This window comes from Palaemon carinicauda, chromosome 15 (genome assembly GCF_036898095.1).
Source record: "Palaemon carinicauda isolate YSFRI2023 chromosome 15, ASM3689809v2, whole genome shotgun sequence".
Lineage (NCBI taxonomy): Eukaryota > Metazoa > Arthropoda > Malacostraca > Decapoda > Palaemonidae > Palaemon > Palaemon carinicauda.
In genome coordinates this window covers 46527077-46552452 of record NC_090739.1, presented here as the reverse complement: position 1 = coordinate 46552452, position 25376 = coordinate 46527077, and the positions used below count along the sequence as shown (strand labels likewise).

Here is a 25376-nt window from a genome sequence, read left to right as displayed (position 1 = left end):
TCGGATATACGAGATACATAAGAGAGTAAAGATTCCTTACACCCCATGAACTGCAGGAGTGTGGGGAAAAGACTTTCCCGTGCTTGAGCATGGAACAGCTACAAGCTGTCTGGGCTTACCTGACTGAGAAATTGAATCCAGCTAGGGAGGTCTTCCAATGCTGTACCCCAAAGAAGGGGAAGACTGAAAAGGTTGTTATGGCCTCATTGATAACATCTCTGCCTAGTACTCGCCAGACGGGAGTTCGAGTCCCCCTCAAACTCGTTAGTTCCTGTAGTGTCTGCAACCTTACCATCCTTGTGAGCTATGGAAGGGGGTTTGGGAGAGCTTATAGGTCTACCTGCTGAGTCATCAGCAGCCATTACCTGGTCCTAGCTAGGGTGAAGAAGGGGCTTGGGCACTAATCAATTGGTCAGTCTCCACAGCTTTGTCCTGCTTGCTAGGGTAATGTCACTGTCCCTTGCCTCTGCCATTCATAAGCACCCTTTAAACTTTTAAAAGGAAAAGTCAAGTCATTTTTTTTTTTATCCGTCTTATATGTAACCTCAGTCCTCGACTTGCAGTTACTGGTCCAGTGAGAGGGACCAGGGTAGCTTATACCACCTGCTATGTAGCTACAACAGGCCCTAGCGTAAAAGTATCTAGGGACCTGTGGGTCAACATCCCCCAGATAGTGGGCGGTGAAGGTCTTTTAATGCCTCCACGCTTGGAGAACCTACATCACAGAGAAATTCCTCTTGAATACTAGCGAGGTGCTGATGCCTCTGACATCATGAGCTTGTAACTCCTGATCCTTCTGCAGAAGATGAAAATAGCGTCTGGGAGATCACTTCCCTTAACCATAGTGAGATTGTATTCTTCGAGATTTTCTTTCTGGTTCTTTCTGTACTCACAAAAAGGTGCTATAGCCAAGGTCTTGTGGTCCTACTGAGTTTTAGATAGCACATAGGTCTTGCGGTCCAAGTGAGTTTCAGATAGCACCAAGGTCTTATGGTCTTAGTGAGTTTTGGATAGCACTGAGGTCTTGTGGTCCTAGTGAGTTTCAGATAGCGCCTCAGAGCTCTCAGAGGGCAACAAATGCTGGTCAGGGTCATCAGTTACGTCCCTAGGACTCATAACTTGGAAAAATAGAAATCTGGAAACAGGCATGGATGGATTCCGAGTTTTCGCAACAAAACCTGGAACAAAGGAGCAAGACCTGACTCCACCCCTTTTGAATGGATGATGTTGAAGCAAAACCCAGGCACCTCGCTAACAGGTTTAGCCGAAGCTAAAGAAAGCAAGAAAAAAAAGTCTTCAGGGTAAAGTCCCTGTCTGAAGCTCGGCGTAATGGTTCATAGGGTGCCCCCTTTAAAGAACGTAATACCTTTACCACGTTCCAAGAAGGTAGATTCACCTCAACTGGAGGGCAGATCTGCTCAAAATTGATTAGCATAAAAATTTCCTCTAAAGAAGAAATATCTACTCCATTTTGTCTGAAGATATGGCTCAAGACTGAATGATAGCCTTTAACCTTTGATATAGAGCAGAATTTCTCCTTTCAAAAGTACTGTAGTACTGTACAAAAAGTCGGTAATTAGAGATACAGAGGCTCCAAGAAGAGAGAATCCTCCCATGACACCAACCACAGACCAGACATTTGCACTATCGCCCAAGAAACACCTTCCTTACAGAGGAGATGCTGGATAACCTCATCGCGTGAAGTCGAAGGAATCCCTGAGCGTTGTGAAATCCAGACGTGAGGTTGACAAAGAAAGTTGGGGAAGATGTCAATTCTCTCTGAGTATCGGTTAGAGTACCACTGGATGTGGGCACCTTGTAGCCACCAACGTTAACAACAGTTTGGGTGTGCCCCTTACTCGATCGAGGACTCTTCGAAATAGATAGAATGGCAAAAAAGCGTAGATGTCAAGGCCCTCCCATGGGTGGTGAAACGCATCCTAGAATGCCGCTTCAGGGTCTGCTCAACTTGTCTGCTATGAAGTTCCTTTTCCCTGGAATGAAGCGGGGCTGAAAGTATAATCACATTGTTTTCTGCCCATTCGAGAGTCCTCACTGCTAAATGGCATAGGTGTACCGCCTTGCTTGTTGATGGTCACCATGGTGGTGTTGTTGCTCATCAACACCGAGTGACCAGCAAGAAGAGGACAAAACTATTGGAGAGCTAAGGAGGATGCTCTCACTCCATAATGTATAAGTAATCATAGCGATCTTCCTCCGTCCAGGAGCCGGATATCATGTGACTATCTAGGTGGGCTCCCCACCCCTTTTTGGAAAGATCTGAGAAGAGAAAGAACTCCGGGCGAGGCAGCAATTCCCGGCAATCTTGTAGGAGGTTTTCTTCCTCAAACCACTATTTGAGATCCTTTCTGGATTCTTCTCCTATTCTTACAGGGAAGAATGGGCTGTCAAATTGTTGCATCCATGTGGGCTATCTCAACAGCTAAATCAGGATTCTACATAAAAACTCAATATTCGTTGCACATGTTCATTATCCTCTCGGCCGCTCTTGTCTAATAACAACAACAACTACATTCCTGCCAATGCACAGAATCTCAACAAATGTTAAGGATACTGAGGAACAAAAGTATTATAAAGAAAATGGAACTTAACATTTTCAATACAGACAGTATTCCATACTGGCTTTAGCTTCCCTGTGCTTAGGCTTGCCCTAAGGTTAAAGGAACACCACTCTTACTCGATTGCCCCCAAGCAAGCCAATGAAGAAGAGTCAGAAAGAAGAGTACTGGGGGTGGAAAAAGCAGCCACGGCCTTCTTCGACTTTGAGGATAACGAAGATGAAGAAGAAGAATCCCTCTCAGGCTTCTCTTTCCTACTGCTGCCGTACTTCTGCCACTGGGAGGATGGCCAATCCTGACAATAATCACAAAAGGGGACTCAGGCAAAAGTATGACCTCGGCACTGAGAACACAAGAGATATGGATCCACCTCAAGGGCACTCATGAAAGTACTGCAGGTCTTCAGCGGTACATCCGGATATTTCAGCAAAAAGGGAGGCATCCTTGAAGAAACAATCCCTAAAGAAAACATGCTGGAATAAAGGAAAAGTAAAAATTAGTAAGTTCTGTCAAGAAATAGCTCCAGCCAAAGAGGTTAACTCTCATTGACAGCTGAGTTCTATGTGCATTGTCTGTGAGCCGGCAGACACCTCGTTATAACTTACTTGCTGTGTTCCCGCTCCGCTGTTCTCTATACTACTGTAGTAAAGGACGATGGTTTGTATTTGTGTAAGAACAAAGATATTTCTTACAACAAAACTCTTTGAACTGAAATCATCCATTTTTTTCTTATTCACCACGTATTTCAATGATACTTCCCTGAGTTTTACAAGTGTTTTTCATCTTTTTTTGGGTGCACCGGGGTAGGAGATCCATTGACGGGGAAAGATGTATTCTTTTTTTATTAAAATGAACATGTTTGTTGCTTATGATGGACCCAAAGTGTGTGCAACTTAACCCTGGGGTTTCCAAAAACAGTATGCATATTTCACATTGATTAATTTAGGGGAGAGCAATATTACTATTCTTCAATGACAGTTGTAAATTTATTTTGTATTGTATAATATTGGTTATAATGTTATTTATGAGCAGAAATCTTGTAAATGGAAAACAACTAAAAAATCCAAATTGATTTATGTTAGCTTATCTTTTTGTAAAAATGACATCAATTGAAGTAAAATAATACTGTAGTTGGGAATCTCAAAAGAGCAGAAACAATTTCTCTTCTATTAACTTGGAAATCCCTATTATAGAATCTGCAAAAGTGAGTATCTCCAGTAAATACACTATTTTGTTACCAACAGAAAGCTTTTTTATAGCCGTTAAAAAATCCTCCACTTGAAAAACTACTCATATCAACATAAATTACAGGCCCAAGAGAAGAAGTTAGATCCAGATCCATAACTAGGTTAGCCAACTGGTTTGGTCCATAATTCTGTATGTCTTGTTCAACAAGAAGTTTTAATACTAAATGGGTACCTGAATTAACAGATTTTATCACTTGAGATGATTAATCCATTTTATCAAGCCAAGCTTCGATAAAAATACAAAATGAATGGTGGTGGCAAATGGCTCAAGACCTACAAGGTTATGCCGACAGTAGGGACCTTAAAAGCTTCATTGTGGGTAAAAAGATAATTTTCGGACCAAAGCACACTGCTGCAGGGACACTCTTGGCAGCAGGCAACACCATCCTCATGTAAGATAAAGAAATACAGAACCATTGGGTAGAACATTTCAACACCCTCCAGAACAGGAACTCATTAGCCCAAAAAGCTTCCTACGATATGTGCCTCAACATCCACCTCAATTATGGATGTCCCAACCAACAACATTTCAAGAATTCGATGCAGCTTTAAAATAAATGTGCCAAAGAAAGGCCGTGAGACCTGAAAACATTCCCACTGAAATTCTGACCCACGTCGGTTTAGTCCTGAAGACGCATCCTCCTTCCCTCATACTAAAAGCACGGGAGGAAAAAAAGGCCCCTAATAATTGGAAAGAAGCACTCCTTGTCACCATCTTCAAACAAGGAGATAGAAGAAAATGTGGGAATTATAGAGGGAAAGATATCTTTGCTATCAATTGCAGGGAAGGTCTTTGCAAGTATCCTACTAAATAGATTACAAAATGTAGCAGAAACAATCCTGCCAGAATCTCAGTGTGGTTTCCGCACACCTAGAGGAACTCACCAATTACAGGAAAAATCAAAAGAACAACAAAAAACCCATATTCCAAATTTTCTACGACCTTGAAAAAGCATACGACAGCATACCAAGAACAGCCATATGGACTGTCCTCAATGATGGGATGACAACTTAAGTAAGGCACCAAAGCAACTTGTCACCCCCCTTCCCAATCACACGCAGACTAAAAAAAAAAGGATGTGTATTGGTGCCGACCCTTTTCTCTTTATACGTAGCTGCCATGCTATATGAAATACCCCACAACAACCCAGGGATTGAGATAAAATACAGATTAGATGGAGAATTTTCAAACTGGCCAGACTCTAATCCCAGCGCAACACCACCATCATCAAGAGGACAAAACTAAAGTATGTAGATGACAACGCTGCCATAGCCCACACCCAAGCAAAACTCAAAGAATTGGTGAATAATTTCCATGCTGCCTACACCTGTTTTGGCCTAACAGTTAACAAGGCCAAAACTAGGATATTGGCCCAGCCAAGACCAGGGTGACAACCACCAGTAACTAACATCACCATGGATGGAACCACCATTGAATGCGTCGAACACTTCCCATACCTGAGAAGCATTGTTTCCACCCAGAGCACCTCCTCCAAAGAGATTGAAAACAATTACAAGCTGACCAACTGCATATGGGAGACTATCCACCAGGGTGTTCATGAACAAAGACCTAACCACCCATACAAAGGTGATGGTATATACTGTAACGCCATTATAGTACCTACCCTGTTATATGCATGTGAGACTTGGACCCTTTATAGTAGGGACCTTAAAAAAACTGGAGCAATTCCACCAGAAAAAACTGAGAGCAATAATGAAAATCAAATGGAACGACTGTGTCCAATACAGCAGTCCTTGAAAGAGCCAATGTCACCAGCATCGAGGCCATGATCATGAAACACCGCCTAAGATGGTCTGGCCATGTGATGTGCATGGAGGACACAATACTATCAAAGAAAATACTGTTCAGCAAGTTAAATACAGGTGATCCCCCTAGAGGCCGCCCTATGCTTTGATTTAAAGACCAACTCAAGAAATCCCTCAGGGAAGCTAACACAGACACAAACAACTTCGAAGCTTCAGCATGCAACAGGAACGAGTGGAGAAGCAAAGTTAAAGTGAGCACTGACCTTTTTGAAGAAGATAGAAGAGCCAACCTGTTAGCTAAACGAGAGTAACAAGCAGAAAGAGCAAATCAACCACAACCACCTCCCACGATTCAGTGTGATCAATGCCCTCAATTATTCAGGGAACTGATCTTACGAGCTATGAGAAGGCTCACAACCCTAACAATAATTAACCTACTATGGCCCTCTCCTCTTTTCAACCTTCTATTGGGACTGAAAACTATGATATTTGGACACGAGTACATGCTGATTACAACAATAAATTGTCCTGAAGCCTGCTGGTTTCAACAAATTAGAAGAATCAGAATCTATCATAAGTAACATCACTTCTCACAAATAAGATCCTTTAATAGATTAAATAGAGATACCAAACCAAAATAGGGTTCTTCTCCCACACCTTCCTCTGCCTCCTCTTCTTTCTCTTCCTCCTCCAGTACTGAAATATTTTTCCTTCCATCAAACACTTATTTGTTTTCCTATAACAAGGATCTTTGCATCTGTGTAAGATTAGTGATTCGTTTTGGCAGAAGTACTAGCACCTATCTAACATCATAAGGGAAAATGTGCACCAAGCCTATATGCAAACAATGAGTACTGTCACCCAATTTCAACCCATCACTAAAAGGAACCATACGATATGCCACAGTCATGAATATAGGAAGTAGGTAAAAGATTTCCTACTAGTAGCTACTTTAGAGAGTGAAGGAATATTAGGATCCAGGCTACCAACTCAAGTCTTCTATCCCATAATCCAATGGAACAAAGCCTGTGTTAGACCTTTTGCTGATTGGATCATGGATAAGATAGGGTTCCGCAGTGGAAGATTCAAAAGAAAACAAAGTGCGAGACTCTTGGAGAGAGTCTCGGCTCAGTTCTGCATTGTGCACCCTACTAACTGGTGTACCAGAACTATGAGTTAAAAGTTAAGGATTTAGGATAGGGTTTGAAACAGACCAGGTTAGACTAGAATCTTAATTTTGATGTATAAATGAAGTTAAAGCAGTCATGATGTTATGAAGCACATCACTTTCAAAACCCTAGGGCACATTAAAGGCTGAAGACCCATTAATGGCTGAACCTATTTAATGGCTTGAGTGGCATTCCCAATATCATCTACTCTAATGATATGCTTCTCTGGATTTTTCCTAAACTGAAGGCTAGTTTCCTTTTACATTAGGAACCCTCAATCTGTTCATTAACCCTTTGAACATACTTTTCCATACGGGAACTAAAAGGTTTTTGCTTTCTTCACAAGGATTATCTAAATAACAATACTGTCCTCGACTGACACACAAGAATGAGGATTATGATCAGCCAAATTTAATACCCTTGAATAATCTACACATTAGGATGTCATGACAAATAACTACAATTAACATATTTTGAATCTGGAGCAGAGCAGCAAATGTTGACATAATTGAATCAACACCAAAAAGAGACAGAAGATGACAGGTGCAACTACTCACACTGTCGGTTACCATTAGTCACAGGATTTGCGTAAGTAGAGAAGAGGCACCACATGGCCTCTTGAAGGGAAGAAAACGGGAATTTTCCTTAGTTTTTAAGTGTAGCGTCCATGTAAGTCAAGCTTCAGAACAAAGCAATATGATCATCAGGAGAGGTTCAAAGAAATGAGCATAAAATAGGCTTTGAATGTTGAGGTTTTACTTTGCAGATATTTATTTTTCAAGTTCCTGATTTTGCTATATTTTTTTTTAAAATAAAACCCTCTAAAAAGTTTTTTAAATTTCATACCTTACATCTCTAATTAACTAACCTTTTTTTATGCATACAAAAATAAAAGCAGAGCCTTCAAGTTCTGCAGGTACTGTGACTCTCAACGATGAAGCTGGTGTTCCTCTACTGGCTACAGGAGACATTGGTGAAGTTCCACCAGGTGTCAGTGCATTGCTTGGACCTGCTCCTTCATCAGCTTTAGATACTTCAAAAATACCCGTCTGGAAATAAAAAATAAAAACACTCTTAAATTTTACCATTTACAGTTCCAAACCAAATACCTTACTAATGCCTTTTACATTAGGCATCGCTAAGAAACTATTTGTTAAATAAATAATAAAAATTAAAGTAGCAATAATTGATGGATATGTAAAATCACACAATTTTGATTTTATTAGTGCACTAAATCACAGTTGTGCCAATCAAAGCTGTGAATTTAAACACTTCAAATAGATCAATCAAAGCAATAGGCAATCTATTTGTAATATTGAAACAAATGACTGTTAAGGCATGGCTTTCAATGTTATCACAAAAATTACAAATATATTAATTTATGCTATTCATCATCAAGGTGTATATGCTCAATACTTGAGCTTCGATACTCATCTAACTGAAAAATAGAACCAGTCTAATATTTAGTACATACAGCCTTTGAATAGAATTTTTGGCAGTAAATTTTCATGTGGCCTAGACTTGAACAATCTTTAGTAATACCAACAATGTACCAGCCAAGGTAAACAGTAAGTGGTCTCCCTATGAAGTAAAGGTTTAATTATTTTTACACCCCTTTTCTTTTCATAAATTTCAATTCAATAAGTGTAATAAAATAATTTGTTAGATCTTGTTTTCTGATTGTATAGCATTCATTATCTATAAAAAATTTCATTATTTTTACTCCAAGAATTACCATTTTATGGAGATGAATAATTTCACTTTTAATACTATACTCATCCTACTAAAATTCAACACATTGCATGATAAGAATTGAATTGTAACATAAATATACTGTTCAATACTATAAATCTATAAGACATCAAGTACAATGAATCTTTAAGATTTGAGGCCCTTGAATTCCATATGATAATTACTTTTCTCATACTTGAAGCAACATATAAGGATTTTATATAGGGATTCTTAAAATATTTGATAGGAAAATAAACAATATGTGCTATAAACATTAGTACAGACATACATCCGGCCAGCAAATTACAAAAAACCTTTTAGTCCCTATAAGCTAGGTATATACTGTACAGTATAATTTTGATAACTCCAGTTTCCATACCTATGTTTTTGTTGTTAATCTATTAAATAAGCATATTTGGCTCCTTGGTTTTGATTATGAATGAAGCTGCTGCATTTGCATATAAATTTATGTGTATTTTCATATATTAACTTCATAGTAAAATCTTTAAACTTTATAAAAGGTTCCTTTAATCATACCAAACTGCATATAAGATAACCACAAAAGATACTCCTTATTGCATAACATGATATGATGATTGCTAATTATTCAAAACACTCTAAAACACACTATGACATACCTAATCACTAATAAGTTCACTACTGTCAATATCAGGCTATGGTGCAGTAGAGGCCAGTACAAGCACCACATAAATATGAACAGTAAATGCTTAGCCACTAAGCATTAAAGAATTACAGACAAAACCTGTCCTCTGTGTGCATGTGCAGCATCCCTTGTATCCACTCCAGTTGATCCCTCCCAAAGACAGATTCAAGATAGCCTCCCTCAGACTGTTGCATTCATGAATGTATGCAGATACACTCTGACTCGGGATTGCCTGCCTCCATAGGCACCAATCCAAGGTCCAGTGTCTTAAGAGGCAGACGAATCCTGAGCACCTTTTTGGCCAGCCAAGGAAAATGGTACAACAGGTCGCGCTGGCAATTCATTCCCAACCCCCCAAAAATACAATTCTGTCCAAAGAACAGAATTGACAACCAAATTGGGAACTGAAGAAAACTGGGGAAGGCAAACAACACCTGGGGAATTGACTCCTGTCAGTGAACAAAGGAGATGGAAGGAGTACTCTTACTCTTCCCACTGCTGGACAGGGCAGAGAGACGGTCCAAGAAGATCCCTCCATCCTTAACTCTTGGTCTTCCACTGCACGCAAACGCGCAATGAGAGCCTCGAATGATGCCATCCTCTCTACTCATTCTACCAAAATAGTGCTGGATAAGGAAGGAGCAGGAGTGTAATATCTATGCAAAATGGAAGATTGAGAATGTTAATGCTCATTCATCAACCGGGAGACAAAATATGAATGGGTCCAGAAACTCCTATCCCATCTGGCTAATGGTATAACCAGGAACCCGATCTATGACCTTAGGGAGATTAAGTAGGGGGAAGTGACAGTGTCACAGCTCTAGCCCTGTGCATTGGCACAGCCCTAGCCCTGTGCATTGGCCCAAGGGGAGCCTGGGCCAGTGTCACCTGCTAATGGGGTAGCCAGGGACCATAGCCACAATCCAGGGTGGGCCATGACACAGCCCTGGACTCATGCATTAATCTCAGAGGGCTGAAGCACAGAACTGACACTAGTCAATTATGGCTACCAGGGTATTATTATTATTATTATTATTATTATTAATTATTAATCATCATCATTATTATCATTACTAGCTAAGCTACAACCCTAGTTGGAAAAGCAAGATGCTATAAGCCCAAGGGATCCAAAAGGGAAAAATAGCCCAGTGAGGAAGGGAAATAAGGAAATAAACTACGAGAAGTAATGAACAATCAAAATAAAATATTTCAAAAAACATTAATAACATTAAAATAGATATTCCATATACAAACTATAGAGGGACATATGTCAGCCTGTCTAACATTAAAAGATTTGCTGCAACTTTCAAATTTTGAAGTTCTACTGATTCAACTACCCAAATAGGAATATTATTCCACAACTTGGTCACGGCTGGAATAAAACTTCTAGAGTACTGTGTAGTATTGAGCCTCATGATGGAGAAGGCCTGACTGTTAAACGGATTTTGAGCGAAGCGAAAAATTTATTTTTGGGTGAGATAGCCATGTCGTCCTGATGGAAGGTTCCTATAAGTAGCTTCCTAAGGGATATTTGACTACAGTGATATTCCCAGAGAATTTACCTTTAGGTCTCCAGAATTCTAACTCCTGGCGTGAATATCCTTAAAATTTCACCTAGACACATAGCAATCTTCACCCAGAATAGCATTTTCGCTTAGAGGGGGAAAGTAACAAAAGCACACTTTAGGTCTCCAGAATTCTAACTCCTGGCGCGAATATCCTTAAAATTTCTCCTAGACACATAGCAATCTTCACCCAGAATAGCGTTTTCGCTTCGAGGGGGAAAGTGGCAAAAGCACACTTCAGCCCCTGAGACTAAGGCAGAGCTGCGCTGGACTTAGTGGGCTTCTGAGTACAGAAGACACGATCTAAGACGGTGTCTTTGCCCTCCTGAGGAGCCATTTCTGGGTCTGGCTACCCGTTATGGGCTCTCATCAAAGTCAGAACATGCCAGAAATTGTGTTCTGATTCCTTCTGTTCACCTTCTGAAGCTGGGCTGGCAGCTAAGTCCCCATCATCCACTGCCAAGAACTCGTCTTGGGGTGGGTCGCTGTCATCTCTAGGATGGTTGACTGTTCTGACCCACTCTGCGGGTCCGGAGGTCCTCGAGGACAACTTGGGCACTGTCTTGGAGTCTTTAGATTCCCTACAAGGAGGAAGATAGGTTTCCTGGATGGAAGGCCTGGATGGTCTGGACTTCCTGGAAACCTCTGGGGAAGTGACACTACTGTCACAGGGAACATGCTCCTCCAAAGGGTGGTAGGGAGGAGACTAGAACAGGCTTCTCACGTGACTCCCTTGGCAGAGGTGACGAAAAGCCAAGAGAGCTGGGGGAATGAGAACCGGAAAGGTTCGACCTTGCCCTCGATAACCTAAGTGGAGTCGGCTTTGGCCTTGATGACAACATATCAATCCCAGGAACTCCTCCTTTTCTTTTCAAGGTTTTTTGCCGTGCATCTGTCGGGGCCGAGGATTGCTGAAGGTCCTCAGAGGCTTCTGAGGTGCGAGCTGAAAGGACAGGTCCGATAGCCTCCACAACTGCCCCAATGTTGGCTCCAAACCAGGGCTGTCTGCTGACACTGGTGCTGTCTGAGAGGTCCACTAAAAGGAAGGAAGCTGAAGGTTCCCTTTGACGAGTCCTATCCGGCACTGAAGATTTACATGGGTCCGCCTTGGGGGCCAGTAACTTCGGGATCTTGAACTCCCCTGAAATGCTCTTTCTCTCCTTCCACGGCAGTTACTCTGTAATGCATTTAAGTGGAGAGGAATGAGGTGACGGTGACCTGTAAATGTGAACTCTACCCTTCCTTGGCGAGAGGACTGATGACCTGGAGGGCAATGACTTTACCTGTCTGCTCCTGCTCCTTCCCTTCGTGATCATCTACCTGAATCTTGGGGGTCTGCTGTAACCTCTTAGAAGCCGATGGATGATGATGACTGCTATCTCTCGCCTTCAGTTGTGGATGTTGAGCAACCTTAGGTTGCTGAAGCATTGTTGAAAGCCTCCGCGTTGGTGACTGGCCACGCGTTGGCGAGCGTTGCCTCAATGGAGAGCGGTGACACGGTGGAGAGCGTCAGATAGTGGGCGAACGCTGACGAGCATTGATGGGTGGGTGAGGGCCGACTCCTAGGCGAACACTGATGAGGTGGTGATGGCTGACACGTTGAACGCTGATGCAGCACCGACTGTCGACCTGCGGGCGAGCACTGATGACGTGGCGATGGCTGACACGTTGAACGCTGGTGCAGCACCGACTGTCGACCTACAGGAGAGCACTGACACGGCGAACGCTGACATTTAGGTAAAGGCAGACGTGGCGAACCTTGACGAGCGCTTACTGTAGCTACCTTTGTAAGCGTTTTACGAGAGGTTGGGCAGTGGGAAGAAGTTACACGATGACGCGAACGCAATTCTGACACAAGGCGTTGCTTCGGAGAACAGTGGTGAGGGTTAGAGGACCAACGTGTTGGAAGGCGATGTCGGTAGATGATAGATAAGCAAGGTCATCATGATAAGCAGCCGATGTACAGACAGGCGATTGACAAGTAGGTGATTGACGACCAGGCAATTGACGAGCGGTAGGATGTCTGGCACCATTAGAGTAAACAAGAAACAGACGAGCAGGAGGTCAGTTAGTTGCTGGTCGGCTAAATGAAAGTTGATGAGTAGCTAGTACAAACATCCTTTCGAGGGGATCGCGAGCGATCCTTCTGTGGGGAGTCATCAACCGGAGTTCGAACAGCAGAGTCGACAGAAGAAGGTCCGGAGGCAGGCGAAACTCGAGAACCAGGAGATGTCGACGAGAAAGCTCGGAAACCAGGAGACATTGATGAAAAGGCTCCTCCTCCTCCGAGGGCTGTGTGAACGAGGCTGACGATCCAAAAAGGCGTCTCTTCGCCGTAGGAGAAGGAGCACCTTTAAAGAAAAAAGGGCGAGCAGGACGGGGACTACGACCTTATTTCTGGTACTGACCACGACAACGCCCCATGGGGGCTAGTGGATCAGCAAGCGGAATGTCAGCAGCACCAGCATTCCTCCGAAGAGGAGTCTTTATGAGTGAACTCCCTCGGGATGGAGAAACACTCACAGGAGACACATGCCTAGGACTTTGCTCCCCCCCGAAAGATGATCGGCAAGGGGGGAAGCACAGTCTTTGGCAACGATGGAAGAAGCAGAAGAACCAGGAACGTCAGCAAACAGGGCAGCAGACGAGTCTTCCGACAAAACAATGCCAACGAGAGACATAGGATCAACCTTGGAAGTTGACGAACGCTGCAGACCAGCACCCCAGTGCAGCAGCTGCAGCAGGGCCTCCTTGGAGGGCGGACCTAGTAACTCCAAGGATGGCCAAACCTGAGAGGAGAAAGTGACATGGAGCCCCCCAGGAGGAGAGGAAGTGCCACTTCGCTAGGGAAAGCAACACCGTCTCTCGAGGATCGAGGTTGTCCAGGAATTAAGCGGCCTGCGCTACTGCTCGTCGGTCCCCCAGAGGAGGCCAAACAAACAGGAGCTTCAGAGGAAGGTCGGGAAGTGGAAGAAGAAACCTTGGGCTTCTTCTGCTTTAAAGTAACCTTTGAAGAAGAGTCCCGCTTAGACTTCTTACGCCGTCACCCAAACCTTTCCTACTGGGAGGTAGACCACTCCCGACACTCAATACACTTATTCAGGTCGTCAAACTGTTGACCTCTGCAGATAGGACAAAGGATGTGAGGATCCATATCCTCAGCAGACATAAAGGTACTGCAGGTGCAGCCATCAGCACCAGGGCAGGTACGCATGGCCACAAGCAGAAGTCAACACACACGCAAATACTAAAAAGAAAAAGCATATTATTATTATTATTATTATTATTACTATCCAAGCTACAACCCTAGTTGGAAAAGCAAGATGCTATAAGCCCAGGGGCTCCAACAGGGAAAAATAGCCCAGTGAGGAAAGGAAATAAGGAAATAAATAAATCATTCTAAAATAAGTAACAATGTCAAACCAGACATGTCATATATAAACTATTAACAACATCAAAAACAAATATGTCATAAATAAACTATAAAAAGACTCATGTCCGCCTGGTCAACAAAAAAGCATTTGCTCCAACTTTGAACTTTTGAAGTTCTACTGATTCAACCACCCGATTAGGAAGATCATTCCACAACTTGGTAACAGCTGGAATAAAACTTCTAGAGTACTGCGTAGTATTGAGCCTCGTGATGGAGAAGGCCTGGCTATTAGAATTAACTGCCTGCCTAGTATTACGAACAGGATAGAACAGAATTAAATGGCAGTCCAAAAATGCGAGGATGAAGAGCGACAACAACCAGTCACCAACCGAGCCAAAAGCAAAGTGAGCCCAGTCACAGGTGTGTGAGTGAAGGGAGTAGCTAACTAACACCCCCACCCCCCCTAACTAGCTGGATGGGAAGCTAACACTTGAAAAATTTTAATGGTTTGTCCTTTCAGCTTCGCCGAAATTAAAAGCCCTGATAAATAGCGTAGCTTTGTATTCCAGTTACGGAACAACTATGCTTTCAAAACTAAACTCATGATGCTATAAACCAATAGCCTGGCATTCTCTGAATATCTCCTAAAATAAAAGTAAGCTTCTTTTACCCTTGAACCTTAATAAGATTAGGAAACCTACTTCTCAGAGAAAAAAAAGAAGAAAGGCAATCCTCACAAGATTCTCTGAATTAAAATAATTGTCCCCACCACAAGACAAAGAGAATATGGATCATAATAACCGCTAAAATAATCATGTTCAACAGTGCAGCAATTGCTATCAAATCTGGAGAAGACATCTTAAACCACTAAAATAAATATAAAACCATACAAAAAATCTGACACTTGAGGTGGTTAGCACAAGTCTTCTTACTCCCAAATCTACTTTTAAACTGAAGAAACTATACAACTTGCGCAGCATTTTAAAGTATTGTTGTCTGATGCTTGTAAGACTCATTGATTCTCTAGATGCATTACTATATTGAATGAAAAAAAATGACAAATTTGAAGATAATTTGTATTTTTCCTAACCATACAAACCTTAGCTATTTACATTGGCATTACCTTTTAGCACAGCTGAAATGGCGAGCCATTAGAATTTAACGAGGGTGTATTACCCCCGCGCTAGTTAACGGGGGGGTAGGGGAGTGGTAGCTAGCTACCCCTCCCCCCCCTCACACACAGATGAATGCTCACTTTCACTTAGAGGTAGGACTTGTCTTGGGGGACAGGGCTGGCGGGCAAATATGTGTAAATAGCTAAGGTTTGTATGGTTAGGAAAAATACAAATTATCTTCAAATTTGTCATTTGTTCCGTAACCGAAATACAAACCACGCTATTTACATTGGGTGACTTACCCATTAGGTAGGGTGGAAAGTCCCCAGCCATACTGGCTTTGGCTTTACCCGGGGACTTAGAATCCGAGTGAGTCGCATTCGAGAAAAGGAGTCCCTGCATCTCACAAGTTCCTTGCTCCGCAAGGAACCGTGTGGCCTACATAAGCTTGTGTGTGAAGGAAGAAGTGTGACCCGTCCTAGGCAGTTGACCTGGAGTTCCAGAAGGAACTCTGGGTTAGGACGTTCCCAATACCACCTCGTCAGGGTATGGGGGACGCGACAGTATTGACTCAATACTCGGAACACAAGGAAGCATAGTTTACCTGCAGAGGTTCGAGGTCAGCTATGCAGAGACCAGGATGCTGCTTCCCCGTAGAGGGGATGATGAAGAAAGAAATAAGGGCCAGACCTACTTCTTTCGTTCATGCAGACTAAAACCTGATAACAATGCCCTCAACCTTCTGCTACCTGTCCAAAAAGGAGCCTGAGGCTAGACCAGCTGTTGTGTAGCCACCACAGAGCGATAGAAAAAGTATCGAGACTCCTGTGGGTCACGCCCTGCAGGAAGCGGGCTGCGAAGGTCATTAGACGCTTCCAGACTCCAGCTTGTAGCACCTGCGTCACAGAGTAGTATTACTCGAAGGCGAGGGACGTTGCGATGTATCTAACATCGTGCTGTAGGGCGACGTGACGGGGGAGGGTCTGGAGACAGGTCGAGATGAATGTCCTTGAGTCCGGGCTGAAGAAGTATACTGGTGACTCTCCCCCGTGTCCTCCTTGTGCTCCCAAATCGGCTGCAACTGAGGACAAACTGCAGCTGTTCCCAAAGCTAACCTCTCGATTCCTTTACTGGCAAGAAAGAGAAGGTCTTGGGACATCAGATACAGAATGGAGACTCGAAATCTTGAAGGAATTGGACCGAAGGGCCAGGACCCCCAGATTCTGAGTCTAGCCAACAATTCAGGAGCGAACCTGAATGTTGCCTTCCTCTCTTCCTTAGAAAGGGCGGAGTCGTACGAGACCAAGAAGATTGCTTACACACTGGCCGTGGCCAGAGTGAGCAGGAGACCCAAGGCGGAATACAATCCGAGGCCAGTCGTAAAGGGTCTTGAGAAGATCTCTTAAAGGACTAAAAGTCCGAGCCATGCTCCAAGTTGGAGGTCTTCCTCCGACTAGGGCAGGGACGATCGTAGCTTCGCATGAGCGAGGAAAGATCCAGCGGGCAGGAAAAAGTTATTCCTTTAAGCCTGAAGGTCAGGGAAAGGCTGAGCGACAGGCTTCATTGCCGAGAGCGGAAAGGAGTTTCCTCCCGCCGAAAGGCAATAAGACCGTTATTGCTGGAGAAGAGGCCTCAAGGGAAGAGGTATATCTCCCATTGAAAGGTTGAAAGACAACCTGGTCTTGTTGAGACCCATTGTCCACAGACAAAAAGGAGGGAAGACACAGGCGTCGAAGTTGTCCCACCATCACCGGAATGCATCTTGCCAGAGTCTCGGGGTCTGAGACTGGGGGGAAGAACAGCGGAAGCTTGAGGTTCCAAGCTGTCGCGATCAGGTCCCCCAGACCAGGACTTGCTGGTTACTCAAGGTCAAAGACCCCCAGGTACACTCTCTCTACGAGGCTCTGCTCGGATAGTCGGAGAGAACATTCCTCTGCCTGGAATGAGAGAGCTGATGGTGGTATTGAGAGAATCTCAATCATCCCGGTATCTCTACTGCAAGATGTGAAGGTGTGAAAATGCGTCCCCTGCTGGTTAGAACACGCCAGAATCATGAAGTCGACGCGCACGGGGCAACTCGGCAGGAGCTGTAGGATCTGTAGAGGGGCCAAACTACGGCCCCTAAGCCTGCCTGAATGATGAGGAGGTATCCTTCAGGTCTTGACCATAGGCCTGGACCGGAACATGACCCCCCCTTTCCTTTGACGAGTCCGAGAACAGCATCAAGAATGTGGGGAAAGGAGAGAATATCCACTACCATCAAGAGGTTCCATAGGTCAACACCCATTGCAGGTCTAATAGTTCCGCTGGTCCCATAGGGGCCAGGAAGTCCGGTTAACCGTTGTCTGAAACCACCGGAACTTGGACCGCCCCACATGGAACTTATCCTGAGGCGACCGTTCGGACTATAGACGGGTCAATGAGGAAAGGAGAACTAGGAAACGTTCCAAGGTAGGGCTGAAAGCTCTGCTTGACTGAGAACAGGTACTGTGACTCTCCTCAGTCTTGCCACAGTCAACTGAAAGGAAGGCTCGGAGATGTGGCAACAGAATCTGGCGTCCCCAGGTGGTCACCCATCCAAGTACCGACCAGAACCGACGTTGCTTAACCTCGCTGGACGGACGAGAAGCGGGGTTTCCAACGTGGTAAGGCCGTTGACTCAATATCATGGCCAGATACTCCAGATGTTGAGGCAGAAGAAGAGAAGGCTCCAAGCAAAATACCATGAACCCACACTCATGGTAAGCATCCGGAAGCTTGTCCCGGCGCTGAAGAAGGTCGAACCCGAGCCTACCGGAGTTGACCAGCCCTCCAAAAAGCAGAGGAGGCGGAAGCCTGCACCTGAGCGGCCATGAGGAAAGCAGGGAGAGTTCTCTGGGGAAAAAAACCTGCTATGCCACGGCAGGATAGCCACACTGCATCATAACCATGAATACTTTCAGTCTAGGCTGAATTCGACGAGCTCCCTGGAAGATGGATGGAATGGAAACTGAAAGTACCCGTCCTTCCGATCCAGGGTTTAAGGAGTCCTGTCGCCTCGTTACCAGTCTGATCGATTCTGCTGTTCTACGCTGGCCGAAGTTTGTTCGACAAACTTGATCAGGGCTGAGAGGTCGACTAAGGAACTCCCCTCTCAGATCCTTCCTTACAAGAAAGGATCGACTGAAGAGGCCGAGGGTGAAGCCGTCGATGATCCTATGGAGGACCTTCGCCTAAGGTATGGATCATTCTGCCCAACCGGGCAACTCTTGCCGACGCTATGGCATAGAGGTTCAGAGACACTGAATTCGCTGACAGAGACGGCAGGCGCGATATCCTTGGCTGATCACAGAGATTGTGCGGAAATGGGCATCGGGAAGCTGTCATCCGGATGAGTAACCTTAAGCATCCTCCCAGCGAGAAACCTGCAATCCTAGAGTTCGTGAACTCTGCCGCTCCTTTTAGGACTATGCCCCCCCGGGGGAGCCTCCCGTACCATCTGTTCCTGACAGGAGGAAACTGCAATTGGACACCTTGTCCCAGTTGTCGTAGCCGATAACTTAGGCCGACGTGGTTGAAAGAAAAGGGCGCTGGAGCCCTGCAGAGTCTGGAAGAAAGCGCCTTGGAGGAGTGAAAACGGAAGTCGATTTCCTCCGCACAGCCGCTGTCTAAGTCTCTGTCCTTGGGCACAAACAAACTCTTCTCAAGGATGGAAGGGTGTCTGAGGTCGTCGACCTCCACAGATGAGACACCCGAGGGAAGCCCTCAGTCAGCGCGTCCAGATGGTACAACATCGAGCTTGATGATCGCTGGCGAGCTGATGATCGTTGGCGAGCTGATGATCGCTGACGAGCAGAAGGCAACGCGTGGAAGCCTGCGCATAGAAGAAGAGTCCTTGACCCAGACCTGAACCGAAGTTCTAGATCGCGAGGGCGAACGTGGGCGCACAGGGCGCGTAACAGGAACCAACAGGAACAGCAGGGATGATCATCATGAGAGCGCTGACGAACAGGAGAGCGCTGGCGTAAGGAGAGCGCTAGCGATCAGGAAGCGCTGATGAGCAGGAGAGCGCCTGAGCGCTAATACTGAGCAGGAGCAGGAGAGAACACAGCAGAAGGGCGCGCAGGGGAACCCTGACACGCAAGGGAAGAACCCCCGTGGGAGGCAACCCTTGCCCCGAAGGGAACGTTGTCCGTCGGGAGACAGATGTCCATCGGAAGACCGTAGCCTGTCCGCCGGGAGACTGATGTCCGTTGGAAGACCGTTGTCCGTCGGGAAGACCGTTGCCCGTCGGAAAACGAGATCAGACTGCTGTCCATCTGCACCAAGGCGGAAGATCAAGAAAAAGGAGTTGTAGGCTGCAATCGGAGATTCAAAAAGGCGCCTCTTAGCACCCTTATAGGGAGATGAGAGGCCCTTACGACGAGGCGGACGGTGGGCCTTACGGCGAGGGAGGCCAACAGCAACAGCAGCAGAAGAATCCTCCGAAGAGGAGTCTCTATGAGTGTACTCTCTCGCGAACGAAAGAGAAACACTTCGTAGAAGAGACTGGTCAGCCAGTGACCTAAAAGGAGCAATCCTCCGAAGAGGGGCTCCTGCAGTTGCCCAGCCCCTTGAGCGAAACTGCAGGTGTGACCGCTCAGCACCAACAGCATAGTCGCACGAAAAAAAGGCAAGAGAAGAACCCCCCAAAAGGGGAAAAACTCAAGCCTGGACAGGAAAAACTTCCCTCGGAAGGAAAGTTACCAGCCCAAGGAGGCAAGCCTCCTTAGAGTTCTAAAATGAACTGGAGAGCTGTCCGTCGTCACGGGAGTACTTCCAGTAGAAGGAGACACGCCCCTGACGAAAATACAAGGGGGGAGGCAGCAACAGCCGAATCCCCAGGCCTCAACAAGACAGCTCACACCGATGCCATATTACAGAAACGAACTAGATCGGTAACTGTAAAAAAATAAAACAAAAATCATTAGTACACATTCATTCCCCCGGGAAGGCTCCGAAGAGGAATCCCGAGGGAAAGGAAACAAGAATTACACGACAGGCACGTGCCCTCACAACCACTTACACTCACGGAAGGAGAGCTGTAACCAAAACAGAATTATAACAATTATAACTATGAAACTATGTAATATGTAATTTAAAAATGAATGAACACTAAAGAAAGAACGAAAACCCCGAAAGGAATCGTTCTACAAGCTGAAAAAAACAACTTCAATTAGATTCATAAACTAATTGAGACAAACGTACGGCGTAGCAACCCCCCCACACGGAAAGGAAGCTACAAGGGCGTAGTAACACGTAGTAAAAGGGTGAACGACCTCAAGAGAGAGAGAGAGAGAGAAAGACAGAAGTCAAACTCGACTGCCACCCATAAAATTACGCCGTGGTGGCCTAACTGCCGAGGACACCACGAAGAAATCGTACACTACACACACAAATCTGAAAAGGAAACTTACTGGTTTCTATACTCAAATATATATACAAACATGAAAACATGTTTACATATATATTGAGTAAAAGAAAAGTAAGCGATTAAGTAAAGACAAAACAAACAATGGCTGCCAAGAGAGGACCAAGACAGAGACGTCTGTCACAGTCCGAGCCAAAAGTGAAAGTGAGCATTCATCTGTGTGTGAGGGGGGGGGGAGGGGTAGCTAGCTACCACTCCCCTACCCCCCCCCCCCCCCCGCTAACTAGCGCGGGGGTAATACACCCTCGTTAAATTCTAATGGCTGGCCATTTCAGCTGCGCTAAAAGGTAAACCCAATGTAAATAGCGTGGTTTGTATTTCGGTTAGGGAACAATTGAAATTTCTTGAAATTAAGGGGTAACATCAATTTTTCAAGTTTCTAGAGGCAAAAGCAATATAAATGTCAGAAGTTCATATATAAAATCCAGCATTAAATTCAATGCTTACACTAGGATGCAACAAAAATTCTACACAGTGGCAGGCAACTAGGCAAATAAACTATTGTGTTGTAAATAACTACTAGCATCAGGAAATGGCACAAACACACCTGAATAATCTCAGCACTAAAGGAAAATAATATATTTACCAATGGTAAACCTTCAAAACTCAAATGAAGAGAAAAACCACAAGAGTTTGTTAAAACTTCTACCCACTGTCACCACAAATAAATTGTGAGGACCAAGAGAGGTGGGTTCATGGGAGGTCCATTCAGGGTCTACTGCCTGGATTGGGGATTCTACTTGGGGGACCATGGAGAGGGTACGTAAAAAAAAAAAAAAAGTTTCTTTTGATAAACAAAGGAAGCTCATACTTTGTATAAATAAGCATTGTTAATTGAAGGTAAAGTTCATAAAAATATCTGAACAATGGCAAGAGAAAGCCTGTTCCAAAATAAGGGCACCTCAATAACTAATTTAAAGCAATGGTTTTTACTAAACATGATATTTTAATTATAAAATAAATTTTTGAATATACCTACCCGGTGAATATATAATAGCTGAGCCTCCGGCGGCTCGACAGAAAAAACACAAAAACTCGCGAGCGATCGCTATGAAGGTTGCGGGTGTGCCCACTAGCGCCAACTATCGGCCAGATACCGCATATACATGTAAACAGACCCAATTCTTCTCATCCCCCTGGGTCTCTATCGGGGAGGAAGGGGGGGCCTTTAATTTATATATTCACCGGGTAAGTATATTCAAAAATTTATTTTATAATTAAAATATCATTTTTAAATATTTAACTTAGCCGGTGAATATATAATAGCTGATTCACACCCATGGTGGTGGGTAGAGACCAGAGTTAATATAGTTTACAGCGTATACGCTTAGAGTTTTTGATAGTTATATCATAACAAAACCCAAATATATAAAGGTACCTGGTAAGGAAGTTGACTTAGACGATTACTCTGCCTTATTAGTCTGTCTTCCTTACGAAGCCCAGCGATCCTCTTAGGATGCTGAAAGACTCCCAGGAGCTGAAGTATCAAGGGCTGCAACCCATACAACAGGACCTCATCAAACCCCTAATCTGGGCGCTCTCAAGAAATGACATTTGACCACCCGCCAAATGAAAAAAGGATGCGAAAGGCTTCTTAGCCTTCCGTACAACCCAATTAAAAAAACATTTCAAGAGCAGATTAAAAGGATATTGGAATTAAGGGAATGTAGTGGTAGAACCCTTACCCACTACTGCATTCGCTGTAACGAATGGACCCAGTGTGTAGCAGTCCTCGTAAAGAGTCTGGACATCTTTTAAGTAAAATGACGCGAATACCGACTTGCTTCTCCAAACGGTCGCGTCCATAATACTTTGCAGAGATTTATTTTGCTTAAAGGCCACGGAAGTTGCTATAGCTCTTATTTCGTGCGTCTAAACCTTAAGCAAGCATCGGTCTTTTTCATTCAAGTGAGAATGAGCCTCTCGTATTAAAAGTCTGATAAAATATGACAAAGCATTCTTTGACATAGGCAATGATGGTTTCTTAACTGAGCACCATAATGCCTCAGATCCACCTCGTAAGGACTTAGTACGAGCTAAGTAGAACTTAAGAGCTCTAACTGGACACAGCACTCTTTCAAGTTCGTTGCCTACGATCCCTGACAGGCAAGGTATATCAAAAGACTTAGGCCAAGGACGAGAAGGCAGTTCATTTTTGGCCAGGAAACCAAGTTGAAGTGAACATGTGGCTTTTTCTGTAGAAAAAGCCGATGTTCTTACTGAAGGCATGAATTTCACTGACCCTTTTAGCCGAAGCCAAGCACACTAGGAAAAGCGTCTTGAGGGTGAGATCCTTCAGGGAGGCTGAATGTAATGGCTCAAACCTGTCTGACATGAGGAACCTTAGGACCACGTCTAAGTTCCATCCAGGAGTTGCCAAACGACGTTCCTTAGAGGTCTCGAAAGACTTAAGGAGATCTTGGAGATCTTTATTGTTGGAAAGATCTAAGCCTCTATGACGAAAGACCGAAGCCAACATGCTCCTGTAGCCCTTAATCGTGGGAACTGAGAGGGAGCGAACATTTCTCAGATGTAAAAGAAAATCTCCGATTGGGCTACAGAGGTACTGGAAGAGGACATAGCTGCTGGCTTGCACCAATCTCGAAAGACTTCCCACTTCGACTGGTATACTCTGATGGTAGAAGCTCTCCTAGCTCTCGCAATCGCACTGGCTGCCTCCTTCGAAAAGCCTTGAGCTCTTGAGAGTCTCTCGATAGTCTGAAGGCAGTCAGACGAAGCGCGGGGAGGCTTTGATGAACATTCTTTACGTGGGGCTGACGTAAGAGATCTACCCTTAGAGGAAGACTTCTTGGAATGTCTACCAGCCATTGAAGTACCTCGGTGAACTACTCTCTCGCGGGCCAGAGGGTAGCAACCAACGTCAACCTTGTCCCTTCGTGAGAGGCGAACTTCTGCAGTACCTTGTTGACTATCTTGAATGGTGGGAATGCATATAAGTCCAGATGAGACCAATCCAGTAGAAACGCGTCTATGTGGATTGCTTCTGTATCTAGGACTGGTGAGCAATAGATTGGTAACCTTTTGGTCAACGAGGTGGCAAAGAGGTCTATGGTGGGTTGACCCCAAGTAGCCCAAAGACTCTTGCCCACGTCCTTGTGGAGGGTCCATTCCGTGGGTATCACCTGACCCCTCCGACTGAGACAGTCTGCCAAGACGTTCAAGTCCCCCTGGATGAATCTCGTCAACAGGGAGATGCCTCGATTTCTTGACCATATGAGAAGGTCCCTTGCGATCTCGTACAGCGTGAGGGAGTGTGTGCCTCCTTGCTTGGAGATGTACGCCAAAGCTGTGGTGTTGTCTGAGTTGACCTCTACCACTTAGTTTCGAAGAAAGCTTTCGAATTTCATCAAGGCCAAGTGGACTGCTAATAGCTCCTTGCCGTTGATGTGCATGCTCTTCTGACTTGAGGTCCAGAGACCCGAGCATTCCCGACCGTCCAGGGTCGCACCCCAACCCAAATCCGACGCGTCTGAGAACAACACGTGGTTTGGGTTCTTGACTGCTAGGGATAGTCCCTCTCTCAGACTGATATTGCTGTCCCACCAGTTCAGGCATGCCTTAACTGGTTCGGAGACTGGGAATGATACCGTCTCTAACGTCTTGTCCTTGTTCCAGTGAGAGGCTAGATGGAACTGGAGAGGCCGAAGGTGTAGTCTCCCTAGCGAGACAAACCGCTCCAGGGATGAGAGAGTCCCTACGAGACTGTTCCAACTCCTGACTGAACAAACGTTCTCTTTTCAGCATTAGTTGGACTTCGAGCAGGGCTTGTTCTATTCGGGTGGCAGACGGAAAAGCCCGAAAAAACTGGACTGCGAATCTCCATCCCCAAACATAGAATAATCTGGGATGGGATCAGTTGGGACTTTTTTAGGTTGACCAAAAGTCCCAACTCCCTGGCCAGACTCAACGTCCAATGTAGATCCTGCAGACAGCGAAGACTGGATGATGCTCTGAGAAGCCAGTCGTCCAAGTACAGGGAGGCTCGGATTCCCGATAGATGGAGGGATTTTGCCACATTTCTCATGAGCCTCGTAAACACGAGAGGAGCAGGACTGAGGCCAAAGCACAGGGCTTGAAACTGGTACCCCACATTCCTGTAAACAAACCTCAGAAACGGTTGGGAATCCGGGTGTATAGGAATGTGGAAGTATGCCTCCTGAAGGTCGAGAGAGACCATCCAGTCGCCTTCCATTAATGCTGTCAAGACAGCCTGGTAGACTTCATCGTGAAGTTTGTCTTGACAATGAACACATTGAGCGCACTTGCCTCTTACGTACTCCTGCAGTGAACATGGCTGCCAGATCATTGGAGCCATCCCTGATAGCCTTGTTTATGCATGACATAATTGTACAGCAAAACTTCAAACGCTCGAAAAAACTCCTAACAGGAGATGGTCTAGCTCTGAAGCCGACCATAAAATCTTGGAGCGTCTCATGGCCAGGCGCCAGGGAGAGTCTATGAGGTTTGAGAAGTCTATCTGGGCAGAGGCAGGAACTCCCAAGCCGAGAACTTCTCCCGTGTCATATCAGACTCTCGCTCTATAAGCCAGCTTAAAAGTAGGGAAACCAAAGGCTGTCTCCCCCAAACTCCTCCTGGTGATTAACCAGTCGCCTAGCAAACGTAAAGCTCTCTTAAAAGAGCGAGAGAGCACTAGCTTAGAAAACAACGGCTTCGAAGTAGCTAGGCCTAGTGTAAA

General features: G+C 44.9%; 1 protein-coding gene and 1 pseudogene across 1 annotated transcript in view; both read right to left on the bottom strand.

Annotated features, from left to right (window-relative positions):
• Positions 1–25376, bottom strand: part of MED17 (mediator complex subunit 17) — a 162954-nt gene that overhangs the window by 71821 nt on the left and 65757 nt on the right. Inside the window, exon 5 of the mRNA XM_068388378.1 lies at positions 7631–7811. Within this exon, the coding sequence (XP_068244479.1) occupies positions 7631–7811 (181 nt within the window). The remainder of the gene's footprint in view (positions 1–7630; positions 7812–25376) is intronic.
• LOC137654860 (5S ribosomal RNA) lies at positions 17751–17869 on the bottom strand (annotated as a pseudogene).